Source organism: Leiobunum rupestre, chromosome 3, assembly GCF_980474605.1.
Source record: "Leiobunum rupestre chromosome 3, qqLeiRupe1.1.hap1, whole genome shotgun sequence".
Classification (NCBI taxonomy): Eukaryota; Metazoa; Arthropoda; class Arachnida; order Opiliones; family Sclerosomatidae; genus Leiobunum; species Leiobunum rupestre.
The window spans coordinates 16,812,246-16,835,544 of NC_143386.1; the positions used below are offsets into that span (position 1 = coordinate 16,812,246).

Genomic DNA, 23,299 nt, shown 5'->3' on the forward strand with positions numbered 1-23,299 from the left:
ACACTTATTCATGTAAACATACACATTTATACATACACGTGTGTGTATGTTTGTATGTATATACATAAATATATACATGTGTAATAAACTCCTTTCAAATACTGAAACTACAGAGAGATTACACGTCTTATATTTATTTTTGAGGGAAGACGCCAATATAATGATTTAATAATACTTTTATTTGTTCATACCTCCACCTTAGCTCACTGTTCTTCGGTTCCGGCAACGGGCACGTCTAGCTACACTTACAAGGAGACATCCCGAAGTGTAACCCACCGATTTTGTTCAAACTCGGGGGATTGGTAGACCTTCATGTAACTTGAAAAATCCTAAAGGGAATATATTCAATGGGCAACCGTTTTGCCATGGCAACGAAAAATGTTTTTGACAACAACAAATTTAAATTTTCCCATTGAAAATAACATGGGATTTTGACCTCAAATTGATCAAAAGTTGATCAGTTTTGATGTTTTTTTTATCAATTTATATCTATTTTTTCTATTTTAACCAATTTCAAAATTTCGAAAATACTGGGGAGTATGGGAAAAATTGGTGGACGGTTTGGACGCACAGCTTTCCCGCCCAAAAGGGGGAAAATTCAAATTTCACAAACCTTTGAAAGCTTATAGCTCTGCTACCGCTCATCCTAGTTACTTGTGTAATAGTGCATTCGAAAGCGTGACTCAAGCCCAATAACTAATGTCTAGTACAGGTATAGGCTATCTCGCTTAGTTCCGAAGATATAGCTCAGCGACTATTGGAAAAACCTCAATATGTTCAATGAGAAAAATATGCTTTGAAAATCAATTTTATTTTATTATACAACATTTACACATTACGCTTATTTTTAAGCGTTATTCTTCGTCATCAGAGTCGATAATCACCATGTGCTCTATCATATTGGCACAATCTTCAAGAATACATGCTGAAGAATAGCGAATGTTATTTACCATACACTTGCATGTAGGCAACTTGCATTCTTTCTTACATTTACAAGCCATTAGTTCCAAAACTGAATTAGGCGCAGACTGTGCTTTCATCCAATTTACTTTTATTTCGTTGTCATCAATTATCTGGCCATCTGGACTAGGTATAGCTGGTTGTTTTTCCAAACTTCTTCGCCAAATAGCCGCTTGATAGTTTGCGCGCCTCGAATGTCGGTAAAGTGCATCCTTGCTCGGAGGTAGCTGACTAGAATCTACTTGACCTCTCTTCAGCCTAAAAAGGTCATAGTGAAGATTGTTTACTGAACTTGATTTTGAGGTGGTTAATTGCGTACATTTTGCAAGTAAACTCTAAGTTTATCGAAAAGATGGTCTTCTATAGTCCAAGATTTCCCTAATTCTGACATCGCTTTCTGCACGGCGCCATCTATCACTTTAAACTAGACATTTTCCAAAGGCCACTGAAAGCGCTGGTCGTATCACAAACGGTGAAAGCATGCATTCCTAGTAAAGCCTCACACGCTTCTTTCCAAGGGATTCTGCGACACGTTTAACTGGTAAGGTCGAAATTATAACGTTTTTAAATCGGCTTTGTCATGGCATATCATACACACAATTGGAAGAAATCAATACGGCTCTTTGTCTTGAAAAAATTGAGGCCTGTGACGAATCGGATCTACTATTACTTAAGACGTTTTACCCAAATGTTCCGACAACTTTAGCCTACGACATAGATGAAACTCTTAGCGGCTTGGGCACGTCTCACCGAGATAATGGAATAATTGTTCAGCATAAAGTTTATATCGTTGAACTACCTGATCAACGCTTGATGAGGTCTCGAGATAACCGAAGAAGCAATGGTTGTGATACGACCAGCGCTTTCAGTGGCCTTTGGAAAATGTCTAGTTAAAAGTGATAGATGGCGCCATGAAACCAACCACTCGCTTGGCTCACGGACTAGTGACCTAGCCCTTACCAAAAAATAAGTGGTCTTGTAACTTTTTAAGTTGGTTTTAAGTTCGTATTTGGAACAAATGCCAACTAAATACCAACTAAAAACCTACTTAAAAACCACTTTACACCAACTTAAAACCAACTAAAAGCTTTCTTAATAAAGACCACTTAAAACCAACTTAAAACTTACTTAAAAAGACCTCTTAATAAAGACCACTTAAAGCCAACTTATAACCTACTTAAAAATTATAAGTAATTATCTGACCACTAAAAACCAACTTAAAACCAACTTCAAAAAATGAGTATTTTCCAGCCAACTTAAAAACAACTTAAAAACAACTTATTACCTCTTTAAATAGTTTATTAAAATATGCTGGCAACTTGAACCTACTTAAAACCAACTTAAATGTGAAAACCTACTAAATACCAACTAAAAACCAACTTAAATGTGAAAACCAACTAAATACCAACTAAAAACCAACTTATTTTTTGGTAAGGGAGGTCCTGGTGTTGATAACATAAAAAAATTGAATGTATTACTTTTTAAGAAACTACTAGGTTATAGATATGGACCAGTGTGTGTAAACTGATTAGACCCCTGATGACAGATCAATCGTGTATCTGAAACTAGTCGGGTTCATTTTAATTAATTAATTTATCTTGTGCACTTTTAAATATATAATTGTTGGCCTTTTTTATCTCGTATTATTTGCACTAGTCGCTACTTTTAATTTATGCTATAGAATATTTCAATTTTGAAATGCAAAAGTAATTAATAATCTCGTTACCTTTGTTTTTATCAGAAACAAAGTTTTTAAAGAACTGTGCAAAACTGAGTAAAATTTGTCACGCCAGAGCCAACATTTAAGCCCGGGTCCTCCAACTGATAAACCCATACATTACCAATAGAAAAAACCGGGCAACATTACTGTATGAGAACTAGACTGTACTCATCCAACACGGCTATATAGTTTCATGGTGAATATTCTAAGCTTTTTCCACTCCCCCCCAGGTGGTTAATTATAGATTTGTTCTAATTCATTTGTGAGAAAATGGCACTGCAATGGATTTTCCCGTCATTTAACATTGGCTTAAGAAGCTTGTCTACATGTACATCTAGATAGCTGTAAAAAGTGGTTTAAGTTATATTTCATTGTCTAAGCTAACCAGTAAGAAGATTCAAATACTTTGCATTTATATCGTTATTATGAATGAGGTCGTTGAAGGTTCCATACGAATCTCTTTCTTTTTTCATAACTGAAAATGTATATTGTCATAAAATTACTCTAAATATTTATAATACTCTTATGTAAAGTTTATTATTATTTTCATAGTTCATTTTACATTTTGTTTTTTCTTTGTTAACCACATATATAACTTTGCATGTGAAATAAAATTTGTCTCAGTCATGTAGGAAATTGAGTTTTAAATTTTTTTGTGAACTTGAATTCATTTGCTTATATTATGGATATTTTTCCAAGAAATATCTAGTGGGACAACCTGTGATAAAAAAATTGAGTTAACAATATTAGTTTAAAGTAATTAATTAGATTTGTTTTACTTTCTGTAAATGGAAAGAGCAAAATATCAGTTTATAGGTAGGGTGGCAGAGTGGTTAGGAGCTGGGTTTGATCCCAACTTATGGCACTGGGTGAAAACTGGGAACTACTCCTGCGTTGAGTTCGCAAGTTCTCTCCCCACTGGTTAAAGAGGTTTTCCCCCGAGTTCTTCGTTTTGCCTTCCCATACACACTTGTCAAGGTTAACGGTAATAGTTAGTGTAGGGAGCTGTTGGCTCGCGTGGCATGAAGGGCTTGCCACCACCCTCCTACGCGTCGTAACCCGGCCACCTGTTTAAAGGCATTATAAGTCGCTAGATGACTTGGGCCTAAGGTGGTGCCTTGGGTATTAGACTGAGTATTATTCTTAAGAGGATCAAGCCGGGTTTTTTCTCAGCTTGTGGCACTGCTTTAAAAATTCAAGATCACTCTTGTGTTGATTTTGCAAGTTCTCATGTGGCATAAAGGGCTTGCCACTACCCTTATAAACAATTTAAACCAGCCCACTGAAATAATGGCAACACTATTGTCGATGACTTAGCTGAGCTAATAATTATTATTACTTTTGATTGAATTGAACATGAAAAAAACTTGCAGAATAGAAGCATTGAAATAACTTCGAAGTGTATTATTTTCATTCTTTCATTATTATGACAAATATTTTGGTTTTTTCTAACAACTAGGTCCCACTGTCAGTAAAGTTCACTTTATCACTTTGGTGAAGAATACACTGAATTATTAGTGCAAAAGCCACCGAGAGCACTCCCGGGCCCCAATAAAGCTATTGCTATTAAAGATAGTGTTCGTACAGGGTTGGGCTATCCACGGAAAAACAAAATTGGGGTTGTTGATTCTACATGTAGCTTCGACTAACAAATAAGAATTAAAGATTGACCTAGGCTTTACAGGTCTAAAATTTCAAGGTAACTCAGACACTTTACACCAAGGCTTTTGATTTAAGTATTTATTTTTATAAACTTCCAATAAAACTAAATTCCATGTTCTCTCTCGTTTTCATTATCGTAAAAGAGTCAAGTAAAATAATGGTTTTTTGGAAATCCAACAATGGCAATCTAGTGAACACTATTTGCTAGTCAGTGTGAAGAGGACATTTTTAATTTAGTACACTCCATTACCTAATTTTTTCTAAATGCCATTATAATAGGCGTTTAGTTTTAAAATAAATCTGCTATCAAACTGAAATTATGAAATTAGAAGTATTGCAGATCCTGCTAACAATTGTGTAGTCGTAAAAGTTTAGCATGAGTTTTGCACTTTTAAAAGCCCCAATTATTTTTACAAATAATTGATTACATGTACTACTTTGTAGCCAGATATTTTTCTAAGTAACAATGAACTTTAATCATTATGCGAATTAATTTATGATCCAGGTTGTGACCCTTTTCATTGCAATGTAACATTTCCAGAATAAGCCTATAGCTATTTTCTTGGAAATTGTACATAGTCAATAACATATTATAAAAATTTACCAGTATGATTTTTCCAGTGAAGTCTGTCAACAAGGAACCTTGTGTTGTTAAAAAGTTGTGGCTCTGTTCAGGCAATGTTTGAAGAGCACAAGCATTATTATACATAAACAATGCAGTTTGGAAATATATAAAATCTATTTAGTACAGATAGCCAACCATGCAACATGGCTGTATGCATACAATTATAATATAAAACTATAATAGCTATATAAAGTCACAAAATGATTGCAAGCCAAAACTATTTTTCTTCTAATTTTTTATTGGAAAAATGCAGTGGTAGCCTGTGCAGGTACATATTTGAAGCTTATAACATTTGTAGTAAATAAAGGGTTACCACAAAATTTTCAGATTCAATTTACGCAAGTAAATTCAAAGTACCAGCCTTTTTTAAATCGTGTTGTCAAAATTGATTAATGAAATTAAAAACGACTTCCCTGAAGATGTCATGCTAGGCACGACGAAACTAGTCGGACTTTCATTGTAAATATCATAAATATTTTATTAAATATGCAAATATAACGAAGTCGTTTTTAATTTCATTAATCATCAACTACGCATATTGAACTTGCAAACCTCCTAAGCCTGTTGTCAAAATTGTAAAGGTTATATTTAGATTCACAACATAACATATATCTTAAGTAAATAGAACTTTACATCGTATGTTTTGTTGTATAACATAGTTGCTTCCATACTATTAAATAACATTGCAAAAGAAACCCATAAAAACCCCTTTCCCTGATCTAACCTTAATGATTAGTGGTAAATTTTTTACACTCATATCAATTCTATGTAGCTAATAAGACTTAAAACCAGAAATATATAATATACCTCTTAGAGAGAAGTATTAATCTCCTTATACTGCTAATGTTATTCTTTTTAAACATGTATCTTCGCAGAGGCTTACTGATTTTATTAAAAATATGGCTTATAAATAAATATTCCTAATTAAGAGTAAATTTTTGCGTTTTAAATCATTAGCCAGCAAAGGTACATGTTTCATTTATACTTCAGATGGATACTTCCCTTGTAAGACATACTAATTTTTATCTTGGTAAATATTTTGAGAAGATAATTGTAACTGAGGTTTTAATGTAGCTAGTAATTGATGCACATGTTGAAAGACGCTGAATCAGATAAAAGGGTCCACCAGCCCCATATTAGGATGAACAAGTGGCCCCTCAAAAATATTTGTTGCTTTTAATTTGATAACTCCCCAACTTATGGAAAATTGCTACTAACAAATGATTCTATAATCCTTTACCATGTTCACAATAGAGAGTAAACACTCCTGGTAGTAGAACTGGGTGGCTGTTGAAAGATTTCCTACAAGCCGAACTTGCTCGTTTTTTAGTCAGATTTATTTTTGCCAGATAATTTCATCCCCCTGTGTCGAAAAAGGGTTCAAACATCTTTTTGCTTTTCCCTTCGCTGTCGCTCTATTGATAGCGACGGTCCCCTCGTAATTCGGACTTCGCGGTTCTCAAGGGCATTGTAACTGCTGACAATTTTGACAGCGCTAACAATGCCGGACTTAATCCTTCCACATGGAGAGGTCGGGAGAGCGAGCTGACCCGTCGCTATCAATGGTAGGGTTTCAAACCCTAAATTTCGAAATGACGGGGAGTCGAACAACAAAAAACGGGAGGTTGCGCGGCGTAAAAACTCCTAAAGAGGGGAGACACGTGCGAGGGGGCGATTTTTTTTCTCATTCACGTCACTGAAAACGGTCCCCGAGATCTTACCATAGGGAATACGGCCGGATAACCATTCCAAGTTCGAGGTATGAATTCCTGGTGAAACCTGTAGTGTACCCTACATACAATAAAGATAAAAAATGTATTATCTTTGGTAAGATAACAAAGGGCCCACTTTGGCAAAACCAAATTTTACTTTATGAAAGAAACAAAACAATTAAATTATCTTATGAAGAACTGGTAATACCTTAGATGAAAACAAATAAGCACTCTTTCCATTACAAAAGTAGACCGATAAATTTGGTTTCAAACAATTAAAATTTTTGATCATTTTTGAATTTTCAAGCGAAGGTGTCAAGAATATTTTTCTCAGGCATACAGTTCAGGTAATTATTGTACACCTAATTCAAAAAAAGGTTTAATTTACGTACTAGCAGAAGTATATAATATATTTCTTACGAGAGAAGTACCTATATACCTAAGCAGTTATTCATTGGAAACATTAATAATGTGTGATGTTTTATGTATCAAAAAAGGGTCTCTTTTACTAAATATTAGAATATAAGCAAAGACCTAAGACTTACTAAGTTAAAAAAAAGTAAATATTGGGTAAATTTTTAATAAAAAAGGTTCTGTCATCCCAATTAAATACTATATGTTTCATAAAAAAAATTAATAGCACTCTGATAAAACTGACGTAATAAGTTTTTAGTAATTGTGTTAAGGTTGCTCCTGGTATAAAGGGTGTCATATTTCTAGAGTTTAATGCTGAATATTGCCACAACAGTATTCCTATTTTCATTTCTTTGTCTATATATTTGGGTAGAGAGAGTGTAACCTAAACTTTCAGAAATTAAAAACAATTTTAGAGTTACGTTAGAAACCAGTAATGTTTCTATGGCAGTATAGTGTTAAACATTTCGTCAATTTTCAAACGTTGCGCCCATTGGAAGAGAGACTTGAAGCAAAAAATTGCCTCGCCGACAATGTTGAAAATCCTTAGTATATTTTCCGTGTACAAAATGGCTTAATATATTTTCTGTGTACAAAATGGCTTATGCAGAATGGTCCCATATTCAAAATGGCTAGTCCTCCATCATCAAACTTATTTGAATATCCACATTCACAAGTCAATACAAGTACTTCTTGAGGAAAAAAGTTAATATTAGAATAAATCAATATGTATATAGTAAGGTATGAGGAAGCTATGAAACAGTATAATTCAGATTAAAATGTAAACATAATAAAGAGTTTAAACCAGCATCGAGTGATTTTCATTAATTTTTGGCACAGTATTTTTAAATACTTTAAATGGTAGAAATATGTACTGTTATTTCATCCCCTTTCATCAAGGTGTCTGAAGATGGGTCTGGATCGAACTATGAGGAGTCAAATGAAGGGTGAAAATGTCCAAAAATAAGAGATACCTTCCAATTGACCCGAAACCAGGCCCTATGGACTACTCTCAAGCTTTCACATCTGTTATTTTGTAATTAAGTACAAATGTTTCAAAAAAATTTAATAAAAATATTTTCCAAATTAGTAAGGTTATTCCTATAGACAGAATGGGAGGTTTACAAGATAGTCTTGCTCTAGTTTGCACATTGGGAAAGTGTTATTACAACCACTCCCAAAAGTAGTGGTTTCCTGTCCAAAATAAATACTTTCCCTACACAAAAACTTCACTAAATCATTAATTGTTTTCCAAATTAATCAGTTTAATTTCCAAATGATTATAACTCGAGGACAGTTCAGCATTTTTATTTGCTAGAAATTTCTGTGTCCTAGTTCTGATCAAATTTGTGCTTAGTTATGCAACTTTAGATCGTCCATAAGTATGTATATATATACAGTAAGTTTCAATATATTTATTATTTTTAAAGCTCCACAAAACGAGAAAGCAGGGTCTGCGCATGGGCAAAAGCATGGTTGGTTTTCAAAAGAGGTACAATTACGCAAAAGAAATAAGAAGTTCACAACGATTAAATATAAATAAATTATGCAATCTCATTGTATTAAAAGAAGACTTTCACAAAAACATTTTCATGCGTTTTACACAATTGTTTCTTACTTTATGCTACTTACTCGAACTTTGGGTGAGGTCCAAACCACAATCAAAAATTGCGGACGGTTTGGGGACGGAAATACCAATACTCCATCTTTTGAAGTTAAATCTTTACAGTAAAAGTTTTTCCCTTCCATGTATATTTGCTTATGATTATGACTATGGAATTCTTTTCACAAATATAGGTTTATGTGTGTATTTTATAGGTTATTGAATAGCTAACTCTACGACTTCAGCAAGATTCACACATATATCATTGTCAAACTGCATTTGATTTTACAGAAGAAACATGAATGTTTGCCATGATGACAAACTAAACATGTTAATCTATTGTTTTTTAGAATTACTACTGAATACTTCTTATTTGGTGCTGTAATGCATACACCAAATGTTGCAAAACTACTGAGACAATAAATGGTTCAACGGTTTCTTCATAAATATCTAGTCATGCAAAATAAATAAGAAAGAACTATGAACATAAAAAACCATAGCCAATGAACTAAAGGGTTCCAACATCTCAATAATTTGGTATTAAATATTGCACAAAAATACATAATTACACAGGGCAAAGCAAAATGTTAAAACTTGTCTGGTTGAGGTGATATTTTGTCTCTCATATAGGATGATGGACAATACATATAATAATATAAATAGGAGTGAGGTCATGTATCAGCTTAATTTACTGTTAAGCTGCAAAAATTTTTAATCCCACTTTACGCATCTATTTTGTTTAAGATATACCAGAATGCTAGGTTACTCTAAAATTGACATTTTTAAGAGCTTGGATTTATCAAAAACAAAGTTGTTTTGTTTCTTTCATTGGATTAATTTATTTAGATAGAAACTGAATTCAGACTATAGTAATTAGTACTTCATTCTTTGGCTAGATCAAATATTTTACTTGCATGTCTTATCAAAACATTGGTTGAGCTCAACAAAGTTTTAAAAGATTTATCTTAATTTTTTTCATGTTATAATTGGCTGAATTGATATGAAAGTTAGGAAAATAACAAAATCATTTAAACACAGACTATTTAAATCTTAGTCATAGTCAAAAATAATAAGAATTAATACCAGCGGATCATTCAACTAGGGTGAAGATATGGTAAAATATTATAAGTTATCTATATATCTCACTAACTACAATTATTTCTGGTAGCAATACATCATAGTAGCACTGCTATTAAAATTGAAAACTGAAGTTCAATTGTAGATTCAGCTAAAATTAATGCTAGTCTTTTTGCACTGTTGAACATTATTGAGTGTTATTAGTCATAAATAATGCGTTGTGGAAGACCAATAACATAAACTACACTAATTCTCTGAATACAGTCACTACTTTTGAAGAACACTATGTTCTTATATCAACAGGCTACATGAAAAATAGACTAACTTTAAGCCATGAAACTAATGTTACAACTAATAGCGAATTTGGCCAAATACCGAATATTCGGGACTGGTATCGCGGATTTTTCGTTTCATGGTTCACACGACTCCTGCGAGACTCTTTTCCAATTCGAACCAGTGGTGTAGTCCTAAAATAAAAAGAACCGGGGCGCTACCTATATACGGCCAACTTCGATTTCGCGCGTAACCGAAGTTGGCTGTACCGGCTGCTATAATAGTAGGTCCAACTTCGATTTTTAGTGTGATCGAAGTTGGCCGTACCTAGGTAGCAATTTGAAATTGTTAATAGTATTTTTCTGCGGGCAAAATGTATCATACATTCACACACCCTCTATTCGAGAAAAATGATTTACGAAATACAAGCAAAATATTACTGAATATTCGTTGCAACACTAATTGAAAATAAATGAGACCACTGTTGTGTTGTGAATCAGTATTTTAATAAATATTCACAACGGAATTTGTTTTGAAATCGTTCAAATGGTTCTGTAGCTATTAATTATCATGTATTTTTATTAAAATATACTCTTGCTGTTTCACAACCAGAGTTGCCACATGTCAGGGAATTTAAAAATGGGTCTAATTGAGAATTTGTAAAAGGTCAGGGAGAAGTCAGGAGATTCAATTTTATTTGGACACTGAATTTAATTTTACTCTAGATCTATGACAAATTATGTGATTATTATTTAGTTCCTTGAATGTTTTGCTAATTTTTTTAACGTTGCAATAACCTTTATACTGAAATAAGTTTATTTAAATTTACCAACTTCTGATAAAAGTAAAATATAAAGTTAAATCTAGTCTAATTTTGCCCTTAAAAAGTCAGGGAAAATCTCTTAAAATCTATGCCGAAAAAAACCGATGCGATTTTTCTGATGTCCATCGTGATGTTAGTGTCAATTGTACGGAATTTTGGTCTCCCACGATTTCACCTGTGAACTGTACATTCTTTTTTAAAATCAATGCCATCAAATGATAGCGACAAAATTTTAGTTATCGTATTTGCTTTAAAAAAAAAGATGCCATCGATGAGCATTACGAAGTATTGACATCTACATTTCCAACGTGCTTTCCAACTGCGTGCTCAGAGAAAACAACAAAAACGACTCCTCTAGTCTATGCGTCATCGATGGGCATGGTGATGTCGAAATCGGAAACGTGAAAAGTCATACAGTAGATTTTTTTCCCCGATGCACATTTGTCTTTTTTTAAGAGCCCTTATAATATCAGGGAAAAGTCTGGGAATTTGAATCTGGAAGTATTGTGGCAACCCTGACTAGTAAAAGTTGTCTCTTTTTTTCAGTATTACGTTGAAAAAAATTAGATTCTTATTTTGGTTTTCTTGAAATATTTAGTTTTTCTGAAAATTACTTAAAGAGCATCAACATAGAAGGGCCAATAACAAAATAAAAAGATTAATGCGTACAAAATATCTGCTAAAGTTATTTCTATAATAGAAGTAATATTTTAATAGAAGCACAACAGTGGAGCTTAGTTACCAAATTTAATATTCAAAAGTGAGGATAGAAAATATTTGGCATTTTATATAATTTCTGAACTGGTTGAATAATAATAATAATTTCCTAGATTGTGGAATTTCACGGCCTTTAGTTTTAGTCTTTCTATCTGATCAACTGTTAGAATGATATATAAGTTCATAAAAAAATTGTAACATAAATAAACGGCTTCATTTTAAGTTTTTATTACACAATTTGAAAACTATTTGGTAAACAAGAATGAACACAAATTGCTGTGGTACGATTAGAAATTCAATATATCTTCTAACATTATTCGACCCTTTAAACATTCAATTTGGTATTTGACTTTTCTAATGTCTATAAAAAATTTTATTAGACAATAAAGACTTGTTTTCTGAAAAAATAATGAAAATTAAACAATAGGAAAAACAGATTAAAATTAAATCCGAGAAAACCAATTTCTTAAAGAATTAAACTGAAATTGTTACAGAACTATTTTAACAATTAATCTCTGTGTAATTTATGAATACTTAACTTCTTTTGGTATTGTAAAAAAAGCAAATGGAATAAATTATAAAAAACAATATTAAAACTATTTAGTTATACACTTCATGTTGTTGAGATCTTCAATTGTCACCTAAATTGTTTAAATCAATTTCAAGTAATGTAATGCACGGTATTAAGAAAAGATTTTTGAATAATGAAAATGGAAAAGAACCAGTGCAACTATCCTTAGTTGCTATATCCTCGACTAGAAATTTAACAAAAGTATTTTTGCAAAATGCATCACGAATGTCCACAATCCAAGCGTGAACATAAAATAAACACTCACTCGCTCAATAACTTTAACAGTGCATCAAAAAACAGTGAAAACCACCAATATGTTTCGAAAGCTTATTACATCAAAGTTGGTTTTCGAAATAAGGTATTTATTTCTGATTATTGGTAATTAATTTCCTTATACGTAAAACAATTATAAATTTATTAAAGGTATAATTTTTATTCTGATGTCATATTAATGTTCACCATAAGAGTTAAAATGATTTTGGAAAATCCCAAAGTTAGGATTAAGGTCTTGAGAAATTTTTCTCTTACAATTTTCTCTCTGGTTTCCCTCTGAAACATTATCTCTCAGCTCGCTCTAGTAGCAACCAATATAAAAACCTGCCCGCAAATGACATCAATAACAGGCACCCAAGAAATTAAGTGAAGCCTACCCTTCCATTTAAAAACTTCAATTTGCTAGTGAATATTTATTTTTCAAGTAAAATCATCATTACCATTATTATTATCATTATATATTTATATACCTTATGCAAAAATCTAATAGATCAAAAACATTCTGACTCTTTAACGCGAAGCAAACTATTAGTAAAATGAAACAGAACAGTGATACAAAACTTTACTGCATAATATGCCATATGAGAGTTATTTCTCCAGTTTGATTTTTATATTTGCCTGATTAAAGTTTCCTCCAAGTTCATTTCAAATATCTTGTTTGGTTGTTGTATTTATTGAATATATAACGCATCATATCAATATAAATCCTTTGTTCATAAGGTGGATGACTTAATTGTGTATCAAAGTGAACTAACACGTTTAAAACCAATATAGTCTTGCTCCGCTCAGCATAATGTCTTTCTGCTCTTTGATTTTGAGCCAAATCTAACTGAATCCAGGTAGATGAGGCTCAAATTATTTTTACACTAATAGTAATTACTAATTTTAAATAATGAATAGTAATCTATGCGATTTTAAAAGTATTATTCAATGGCGCAAATATTGCCCTTTCAAATTCTGGAAAACGAGTTTAGTATACATTTGGATTACACTAACCTTGATGCTACCTTGATCATCATTCTAAGTTGGTTTTATTTTACTATTCTTTTCATACGAAAAAAAACCGTGTTCATTCAATTGGTTTCCAAAATCATCTGGGGTAGGGTATTTCTAGTATTTACCTGCTTATGTCAGGATAAGATTGAATTAATCAGAAGCACATCTACAGTTATAGATAGCAAATTCAAAGGTAGTTTTAATTAAAATTTGTCATTTTCATAATATAAAAATATATTTAATTTTTACAGTAAACGAACACATTGAATGTATTCATTTTGTACCACAAACATCAGCCCCTTTTCTATTATGAGGGTCCAAACGGAACAAGCCTTTCTGCATTTCACATAATTTTGAAACTTGCATGCATTTTTTTAATTACTTACCTATTTTGATTTCGCTTACCAATGTTGAGCAAAGGCTGCCCCTATATGTTCAATATATGGTTTTTTGTGTTTCAAATTGTCTTTGTTTATAATTGACTAGGCATAAAGGAATATTAAATATTCAAAATGGAATTGTGAGCTTCCAAAATAGTGTGTCTAGTGATGTTCGGGCATTCTTATTTAACTAAAAAATATGAAATCATTACAATCTTTTATTATCAGGTTTCATTCCTTATATATTAAACGGTAGAAGGGCAAATGACTGGGCATAGTAAAATGTTTGGAGAGCAAATTTGTTTGCTTTTTACACCATTCAGCTCGCAAATCATATTATGGATAGTCTCCCCATAATTATAACATGTGGTATGATGACTTAACAAATAATTTACGGCTGATAATAGTGATGTCTTGGCTCAGCTTATGAAGACAACCAACATTAAAAAAGAGACAAATACCCTAAAGCTTTTTTTGGAATTTAAGTGTTCACATCCATAAAGAGTATAAACTCTCACGGCGTCAGTAACAAAACTCAATTAAGTGCTCCATAAGTTTATAATACGTTTTTTTAGTTTTGTGATACATTGAAGAATACTACAAAACTTCTATGATTTTTGTGCGATAAACTTCCGGTTAATAAGTTTTCAATAGGCAAGGCTTAGTAATAACTTTATTTTACCAAGTCCGAAAGGGAGTAGGCCTAACCATAGGCCAAATAATGATAAATCTAGAACATTACTTTAAGTAACTTTATTCGAAAAACCCGTCCAATAGCGCTAACACCCGATCGCAGACCTACGTCATTTTGGTAGTAAATTTTTTAAGGGACAGTTTAAAAAAATAATTCACGTGGTCGTCGTTGTAAATATCCGGTATTTATCATTACTTGGCCAAATAGAAAATATGGTAAACAAAATCAAATCTAGAATCTATTACTTTGGTAGAAGACTGCTTACCTACCAATATTTGACTATAGGGTAATTACTTCTGAAATCATCAGACTTTGCTGCATGATAGTAACAGATTTTAACAAAACTTTTTATGTGCGTTCATCTACCTCTACAATGAAGATTTCCGAAGTTTACCGGAAGTATTTCAAAAAATTTATGATTTTCTGAAATTTGAGATTTTTGGCTTAATTTTGGTGTATGTTATTGACATTAATTTTAATATCGCGTTCCCTAAAGGTTGGGAAAACATAAAAAAGGGTATCCTAAGGTAAAACTGTACGCTGAAACAGACTTTGAAATCTATTTCATTGTATCTGCTATAAATTGTGATATACGAGCCAAAACGCGGGGTGAAACTTAATATTTTACTCACTAGGCGGCACACCTCCAACATCAAAAAGCCTTTTTTCAGTGCATCATCTTATACACAGAAACGCTCTTGTAAAATATCGTTTTGGTCTAAGCATTATTTCTATATAAAAATTATATTAAATTTTTCTAATTTTTGACCAATTATTTATTGCAATTTTAAAATATAAAAAAAACCACTAATGGCTATACTAAACAATTTCCATGCAATTTATTCCATTTTCAAGAACCGTGCTTTGGTCTTATTCAAACATTCGTTCGCAAAGTAGTAATGTGGGACTTTTAACTACACAAAGAATTTCAAATTCCGAAATCCAGTGTTCATCTTTTCTATTTGGCCAGTTGTAAGAGCTCAATATTCCGTGCGGGTCCAAAATTGTGGCAACGTATTGGTCAGGCAAGAAGTCGGACCGTGGATGCAACGTTTCATCGCAGATGATTCTTCACCCGAGAGTCTGTTTAATATTATCACAATGTAAATCTATGTAGATTTACATCGTGATAATATTAAAAAACAGACTCGAAAAGACTAAAACCGAACAAGGAACACGCAGTCACCAATCTTTTATCACAATTACGCATTTTTGAAAGTTTAAATCTGCGATGAAACGTTGCATCCACGGTCCGACTTCTTGCCTGGCCAAGTTATATTTCCGAGTAGTTAGAGAAACAAATGAAGAATGCAGAGAATCACTTATTAGTTTACTCACCCGCACGGAATATTGAGCTCTTACAACTGGCCAAATAGAAAAGATGAACACTGGATTTCGGAATTTGAAATTCTTTGTGTAGTTAAAAGTCCCACATCACCAAGGTGAAGACATTACTACTTTGCGAACGAATGTTTGAAAAAGACCAAAGCACGGTTCTTAAAAATGGAATAAATTGCATTGAAATTGTTTAGCATAACCATTAGTGGTTTTTTTATATTACTTCAAAAAAATTGCAATAAATAATTGGTCAAAATAAGAAAAATTTAATATTATTTTTATATAGAAATAATGCTAAGACCAAAACGATATTTTACAAGAACGTTTCTGTGTATAAGATGATGCAATGAATACAGGCTTCTTGATATTGGAGGTGTGCCGCCTAGTGAGTAAAATATTAAGTGTCACCCCACGTTTTGGCTCGTATATCAAAATATATAGCAGATATAATTAAATAGATTTCAAATTCGGTTTCAGCGTACAGTTTTACCTTAGGATACCCTTTTTTATGTTTTCCCAACCTTTAGCGAACGCGATATTAAAATTAATGTCAATAACATACACCAAAATTAAGCCAAAAAACTCCAATTTCAGAAAATCATAACTTATAAATTTTTTGAAATATTTCCGGTAAACTTCGGAAATCTTCATTGTAGAGGTAGATGAACGCACCAAAAAAGTTTTGTTAAAATCTGTTACTATCATGCAGCAAAGTCTGATGATTTCAGAAATAATTACCCTATAGTCAAATATTGGTAGGTAAGCAGTCTTGTACCAAAGTAATAGAATATTTGTTGTAGTGAAGTAAACAGATTCTAGATTTGATTTTGTTTACCATATTTTCTATTTGAGGTTAACTACTTTTCACTACAAAGACGATAGATCCCTTAGTACAAAGTAACTCTAATTTAATGCTGTAAAAATTACTACTAATTGGATTTATAGGCTTCTGGTTTTATTCCGTATGGTAACTTTATAAGTGGTCTAGCTTAGAAACATTTTTGTGCCACTTCTAAACAAAACGGTGAGTTACTTACATTTTAGTTTTATTAGCCACCATACAATTTTAACAATTAATAATTTTTATGAATAAATGTCAAGTCTGACCGGGTTGATTCCTTTAGTGAATGAGTCGGGCCTGGGATTTTCTTAGGTATAGTAAAATCATAATGCGGAATTATTCAAAGTTAACAGAAAAATGGGGATACGTGGATACGTTAGGCCATGGGCCAAGTAATGATAAATACCGGATATTTACTACGACGACCCCGTGAATAATTTTTTTAAACTGTCCCTTAAAAATTTACTCCCAAAATGACGTAGGTCTGCGATCGGGTGTTAGCGCTATTGGAGCGGTTTTTCGAATAAAGTTACTAAAAGTAATGTTCTAGATTTATCATTATTTGGCCAATGGTTAGGCCTACTCACTTTCGGACTTCGGTAAAATAAAGTTATTACTAAGCCTTGCCTATTGAAAACTTATTAACCGGAAGTTTATCGCACAAAAATCATAGCTTTAAATCTTCAAGATAATTTTAACCCTAAACTATTCCTCTCTTATATTTCCTTTGGATTATTTCCACGCATTAAAACAATATGTTAAAGACAGACCGGATTAGTAAGTACCTCAGCTACTGTCAGTCTGCCACTCGTTAAATAAAAAATAATTGTCTGCTTTACTGGACCATGGCCCGACTGGACTATTGGAAAGAAAAAGAAAAAAAAAACCAAAGACTATATAACGCTTTGATTTGGTAGCAATGATGCTAGGGATAAACAAATTAAATAATTTAAGTGTTTGAAAATGTAATTTATCTGAAGCTAGTCTAAAGTATTTGACCACAATTAAACTGCTAAAAATAATTAATTTGCATTTTTGAAGCCATATATAGGAAAAATCGAAACGTGAAAGTCTTATTATTTTCACTATTTCCTTTTACCGCTCTCAGAGCGCTACGAACCCTCTGAACTACACTATTTATAAAAAGGAAAATTAGTGGATAACAAAGAGTGGACCTCAGAGCGCTCTGAGATAATAAAAAGGAATTACCCATTTTTAAGAAAAGGTATTTAATTAAAGAAAACCGACGGGCGCTTACTTAAAAAGTAGTTAAATATTAATTAAATAATCTAATCTTAAATTTAAGGCATTCAAACTAAATTTTAATTGTCTCCTTGGCGTTTTCTTAAAACTAATCTTTCAGAGCGCCAAATTAGACTTATAATCATTAAATATCCGCATATATTATTTATTATGAAATACTTGGTATGATAGCATTATAATATCATAAAATTACAATATAAAACTATAAAAAAAATAAAAATTAATAGTTATTAAATTTATTTTGTTTCAAAATAATTGAAATTTATTTAATTTTGATAAAAATTTAAGTTTTGATAAAAAATTTGGAATTCAGTCACTAATTTTGAGAAATAAACAATATTTATATTAATTACTCTAATTAAGTAACCTGACATTAAAAGCCTACTTTTTGTGTATACTCGCAGCGTTTAACAGCATTGTTAGGTGATAGCATCATCAAAACATATTTGGACAATCGTTTTCCAAGATTTTCAAGTCGTACACATTTTCTATAAGTTTCAAAGCTTTTGCGATGAAAGTTTAGTTATACTATGAAGACTTGTGATCTGGAAATCAGAGGCATGGGTAGTACACCGTACTCATGGCCTTGGCTATAATAGCAGATGAGTTTGTCAAAATAGATAAATATCGTATTTAGCGTTTAAACAATAGTTAACCAATATATGTACAATTTTATTGTTTTATACGTCTAAGTACTGTTTAATTTTCGAGTACGCAACTTTTTTACTTGAAAAGATGCTTAATTATTAAAGTTTTTGATGTTTAAACATTTTTCCAATTTAAAAGTTTGTTCGCACTGGGAAGCTTCGCGAACCTATTAGGAAATTGTAGGTTTCTAAGGCTTTGAAGCGCAAAGTGTGAACTTGGATAAATAGGCCTAAACAACCGCGGGAAAGCTAACAAATTGGATTCGTCTAAAGTAAATAGACATGTAGTTCATGTTTAAGTTGATACAAATTGTGAAATTTAATAAGTAATTATACAATTAATGAACTATTATCTTAAGAATATTTTTTTTTATTTGGAGTTATTTGTTTTTTGTCTTTCCCTATATGGTCAAAGCAATAGTAATATCTTGGTTTAATTATAGTAGGAACTTGGATTAATTTTAGTCCTAGTTCTATATTGCAAGGTATATATATTTTTATATCTAAGATATTACCATATTACGACTTTTGATATTAATAATTAGTTAGTCCAAGGTACTACAATTAATCCCATGTAAATTTAAACTGATCAAATTATGCAATATGTTATGATGTGATGTGATAAATCAGTTAATTTTCTAATTTTAATACCACTACAGGTCTTGTATAACAATATTCTGATACTGCCAACCAAAATATGTTCAATATTTAGAAAGTTTTAAAATATACTGTAATAATCTGCAAAGCTAATTAATGGGGTAAGCTTTGGTCACATATCATACTGTACGTTGCCTCCGCTATACAATGTTGGCCATTTATCTGTTAATATTTGTTTTTGGGAACCGAAACCCATAAGTGACATGAATTTTAGCTTGCGTTCCTTATTATTCTATTTTAATGTAAGCAGTAACTCGGCGCTGGAGAAACAATCATTGTTTGTGGTTGAGATTTTCTTACTTAAGCGGATAAACTTGGTGTCTTAAACTACTTTGAAATTAGGTGTAACAGGACCATTTTAGTGAAATTAAAATAAATTCTACCAAGAGAACGAATCAGAGTTTCTAAAATCCATTTACGGGTAAGATTTTTTTGAGTTAGTGACTTCCATTTTTTGAGCGCAGTGGACATTTGAAACGTGCAAGAAGACTTTTTACCAGCTGAAGCAGCAGGGTGGGGGGGGATTTGGACCAGTGTCTGCTATTGTGTGCCAATTGGGCAATTGAACATGCCTGTCTAGTAAGCGTATGTATTGTCTTTGTTTTGAAATACTCCCAACGGTTCAAGAGTATAGATCAACACATGTGGTTAAGAAGGTATTATCTTAGTTTCTAAGAAAAATGCAAAGCAATATAGCTGAACCACGTACCGTGATTTAACTTCTAGGAGATTTAATTAAGGCGCAACTGAAAAGAGTGTGATATCATTGTGTCATGCACTATTTATTTAAAAACCTACCTTTTGAAGGTTGCCGCTGCCATTTTCATTCTATGAATTTGAAAATTTGTGTAACAAACTTAAGTGAAAGTGCCTGTGATGACTGGTGTCAGGTATTACATACTTACTTCCTTATGAAGATGTCAAACTATGGTAAACTACTAACGTTAATTTAAAAGAGTACTGTAAAATGGCCTTTTTCGTTCAAGTTCTTTCATTTCAAAATTTCACCTACAAGCTATTCTTCTATGTAAAAATCAAACATTCCTCTAGTACAAGGATGGCCAACACATGGCTGGTCAAGATTTATATTGCGGCCCGCGAACCTAAATTCTAGTAGCTAGTGCTACTCATTTAAATTTTCTACATATGCACCTATTTTAAAGAGATATTTCAGATACGTCCGGTATTTTGTGCAATTGAATTGAATTAAAAGGGTAGCTTTGTTCCTAATTTCATTAATGTCAAACTTTGAATTTTAGAATTTGGCCCTCGACTGGAAAAGGTTGCCCCCCCCCCCCCTTCTCTAGTACTTGAAATATCTTTGGTGACTTATTTATTCTTTAATTAGATATAATATTAAGTTGTGAGGCTAGTTTTGTGCTAATCCAGCATCTTTCGCTTTATTATGTTATAACTAATAAACAATGCAGTCAAAAATATCCCAATTTATTTCAAGTACTAGAGGAGAGACTCTAGTTGAACTTAAACGAAATAAGGCAAAGGCAACAGTACTCTTTCCCCTATAACTATATCCCTTTTAATCAGGATAAAACATTAATCATTTCATAAATTTCTTATTTTAAGTTTTATTACTCAAGAGAAAGTATACATGTAAAGTTTTGGTAGAATTTTTATAGACATCAGTTTTTAATGTTTACGAACAAATTTTTCATTTGTTGTATAATCAGTTTAATAATAAACGTAGTATTATATAATCTTGCTTCAATTAATTTAAATCATGATTTCTTTGAGAGTATGGATTAACTAACTAACATGATTCCTCCATATATAAGAAAAAACATGAATATCTATCAACTAAATCACCTGCTATAAAACTATATTAATAGTTAATTATGAATAATTTTGTTTAGGATTGTAGAAAGTTAAAACAATAGGGGATATTGTTAATATAGAAAGCCCAATTGAAACTTCTAAATTTTTTGTAGTCCTCACAAGATCAATAGATAACATTACTTAAGTTAAACTATGGCTTCCTAATTTATTAATATAAGCAGTATCACGTTTCTTGTAATACTACAAATATAATACGCAGTGTTTCATAAATTTTTCTTGAGGCACGTAAGAGGGGAAGTGCCAATTTTTTTTAAGATTGGCGTTTACTTGCGTATTTAATGATGCTAATTCAGATAATTTATAACCAACAGAGCAGTTAATGGAATAATCAATATAGAAAGACAAATTGAGTTGCTACCACTTTTCTGTTGCCTTGAGTGAGAGAAGGGAACAGATAAGAAAGGGAAAAGTTTATTTGGAGGTGTCTTTGCTGTAATAAAGGTCAGGTTGGTCTCCATGCAAAATCCATGGTAGCAACCCTGCGTGTAGCCCAAGGGCATTGCCCTATTTCCCCCATACAAAACGACAGCTCTGAGTTTCATCTCATCTCTACTTTTGTGAATTATAATGGGAGATACTCTAATTTAATCCACCCTATTAATCCCTCTAGTAAAGAAGTAAAAACTTTTCCAATCTAAAATCTTGTGTTTTTAAACTGATTTGGGCTTCTGTTTAAACAGAATTGATGCAGCTTGGAAGTGTGGTCATAACCAACAATATCTGGCACAATAATTAAATCTATAATTGAAAACTAAAGAAAACGCAAGCATTTATTTAGGGTCTATTCATAGGACAAGAATGACTGAACTACTGCCTTAAAGTTGCATCAATAATATGTAATTATACTTAGGAATAATAATTATGTGGAGACAAACTGCAGGCACCATAGTCATATTATTATGCTCAGATGGGGAAGGAAAAAAGTAACCTAAGTCTGTTTCAATAATTTTAGGGTACGTAAAATATACCAAACCAATGATAAACAGGGGAGTTAATTCATCCTAAGGGATGGAGACTAGCTTGGGGAACTTGGTGGATTGAGAGAAACGCTAAAAATTGTCTGAACTATACATTCTTTGTTGCATATAATATTAAAATTATTAACTGAACCAACTGACCAACCAAGAAAAAATTCAATCGATCTTAAAATACCTAGGAAGTTTTCCGTAAAATTATCTCCAGGCACATTGCTAATCACATTATATAGCAGAGGGCTCTTCGATCTCATTAAGTAAGACATTATAACTGAATGGTACTATTTTTCCGTGGCTGGCCTCCACTGTGATTTTGCGCTGAGCATTTCATTTAACCTCAATTGTTTTATTAGATAATTTTAATACCTGTTCAGTAGTTTAGTTTGAATATACCTTCATATAAAATTAGACTTCGAGACTTGTTTGGGGAATGTGTATTAGTTATTTTAGAACAGGCTATGAGCAGTCAGTCTTAAGTAATAGTTGAGGCTTTGGTTTTTCAACATTATTTTCCATTGTATCTCCCTCTCAATGTAGCATATGGTTTTTCACAGAAGTTTTTCTAAACAATGGATTGTGTAAGAAACTAAATATACGATCTGACTTCAGAACGATGAAAAAAAAATCAGTATTATATAGGATCATAGTATATAGGCAATTATCGTAAGCATATTCATGGGCAGTACTTTTCTACATACATGAATATTAGCAGTATAAATATTGAATAATAGGGACCCTAACACACTGCCTTGCGGCACCTCATTTTTTATATTTAATGGTGGTGATATAAAGACATCAAGGGCCACACATTGAGTTAAATTACCCATTTTAAATAAAATACAGTTGGTTTAGCAAAGCCATGTTCATTTCTCTTGCACTTAAAGGGCAATGCAAATTGTGATGCAGATGAAATAATATCTTATAGATAAAAATAACACCTGCCCAATACCGTGTTCATTCCACTTCCAAAAAATTTTAGGGTTCCGCTCTCTCCTCCAGGGCTGTAGCTAGCGAAAATTAAGCCCGGGGCGAGTTTAAATTTGGCGGCCCTTAAGATAATAATGTTATAGAAAAATGATATTTTGGCGCCCCAGACCCTGCTCTCCTCACTCCATCATGATTTCTGTTCCCACCGAGTCATTTATGTTTCTGCCACTGAAAGGTTTTTGGTTTTTATTAATTACTTTTTACAATTTAGAATTAGTTTCCCTTTCAAAAAACATTT

At 32.2% G+C, this 23,299-nt stretch overlaps 1 protein-coding gene across 6 annotated transcripts; it reads right to left on the reverse strand.

Moving 5' to 3' along the window:
• Nucleotides 1-799: 799 nt before the first annotated feature.
• Nucleotides 800-17,539, reverse strand: LOC149949700 (uncharacterized). 6 transcript variants are annotated; one of them, XM_090167885.1, is made up of 3 exons: nucleotides 6,689-7,096; nucleotides 989-1,218; nucleotides 803-925 (listed from the first exon to the last, which is right to left on the reverse strand). In XM_090167885.1, exons 1-3 carry the CDS (start codon nucleotides 6,712-6,714, stop codon nucleotides 855-857), a joined length of 327 nt encoding a protein of 108 aa, XP_090024011.1. In that variant the 5' UTR covers nucleotides 6,715-7,096; the 3' UTR covers nucleotides 803-854. The 6 variants fall into 6 exon arrangements, 3 of the variants coding, with proteins under 3 accessions (XP_090024009.1, XP_090024011.1, XP_090024010.1); XR_016479835.1 differs by lacking the exon at nucleotides 6,689-7,096 and adding an exon at nucleotides 17,465-17,539 and having other exon boundaries at nucleotides 800-1,218; XR_016479833.1 differs by lacking the exon at nucleotides 6,689-7,096 and adding an exon at nucleotides 15,133-16,487 and having other exon boundaries at nucleotides 800-1,218.
• Nucleotides 17,540-23,299: the final 5,760 nt, after the last annotated feature.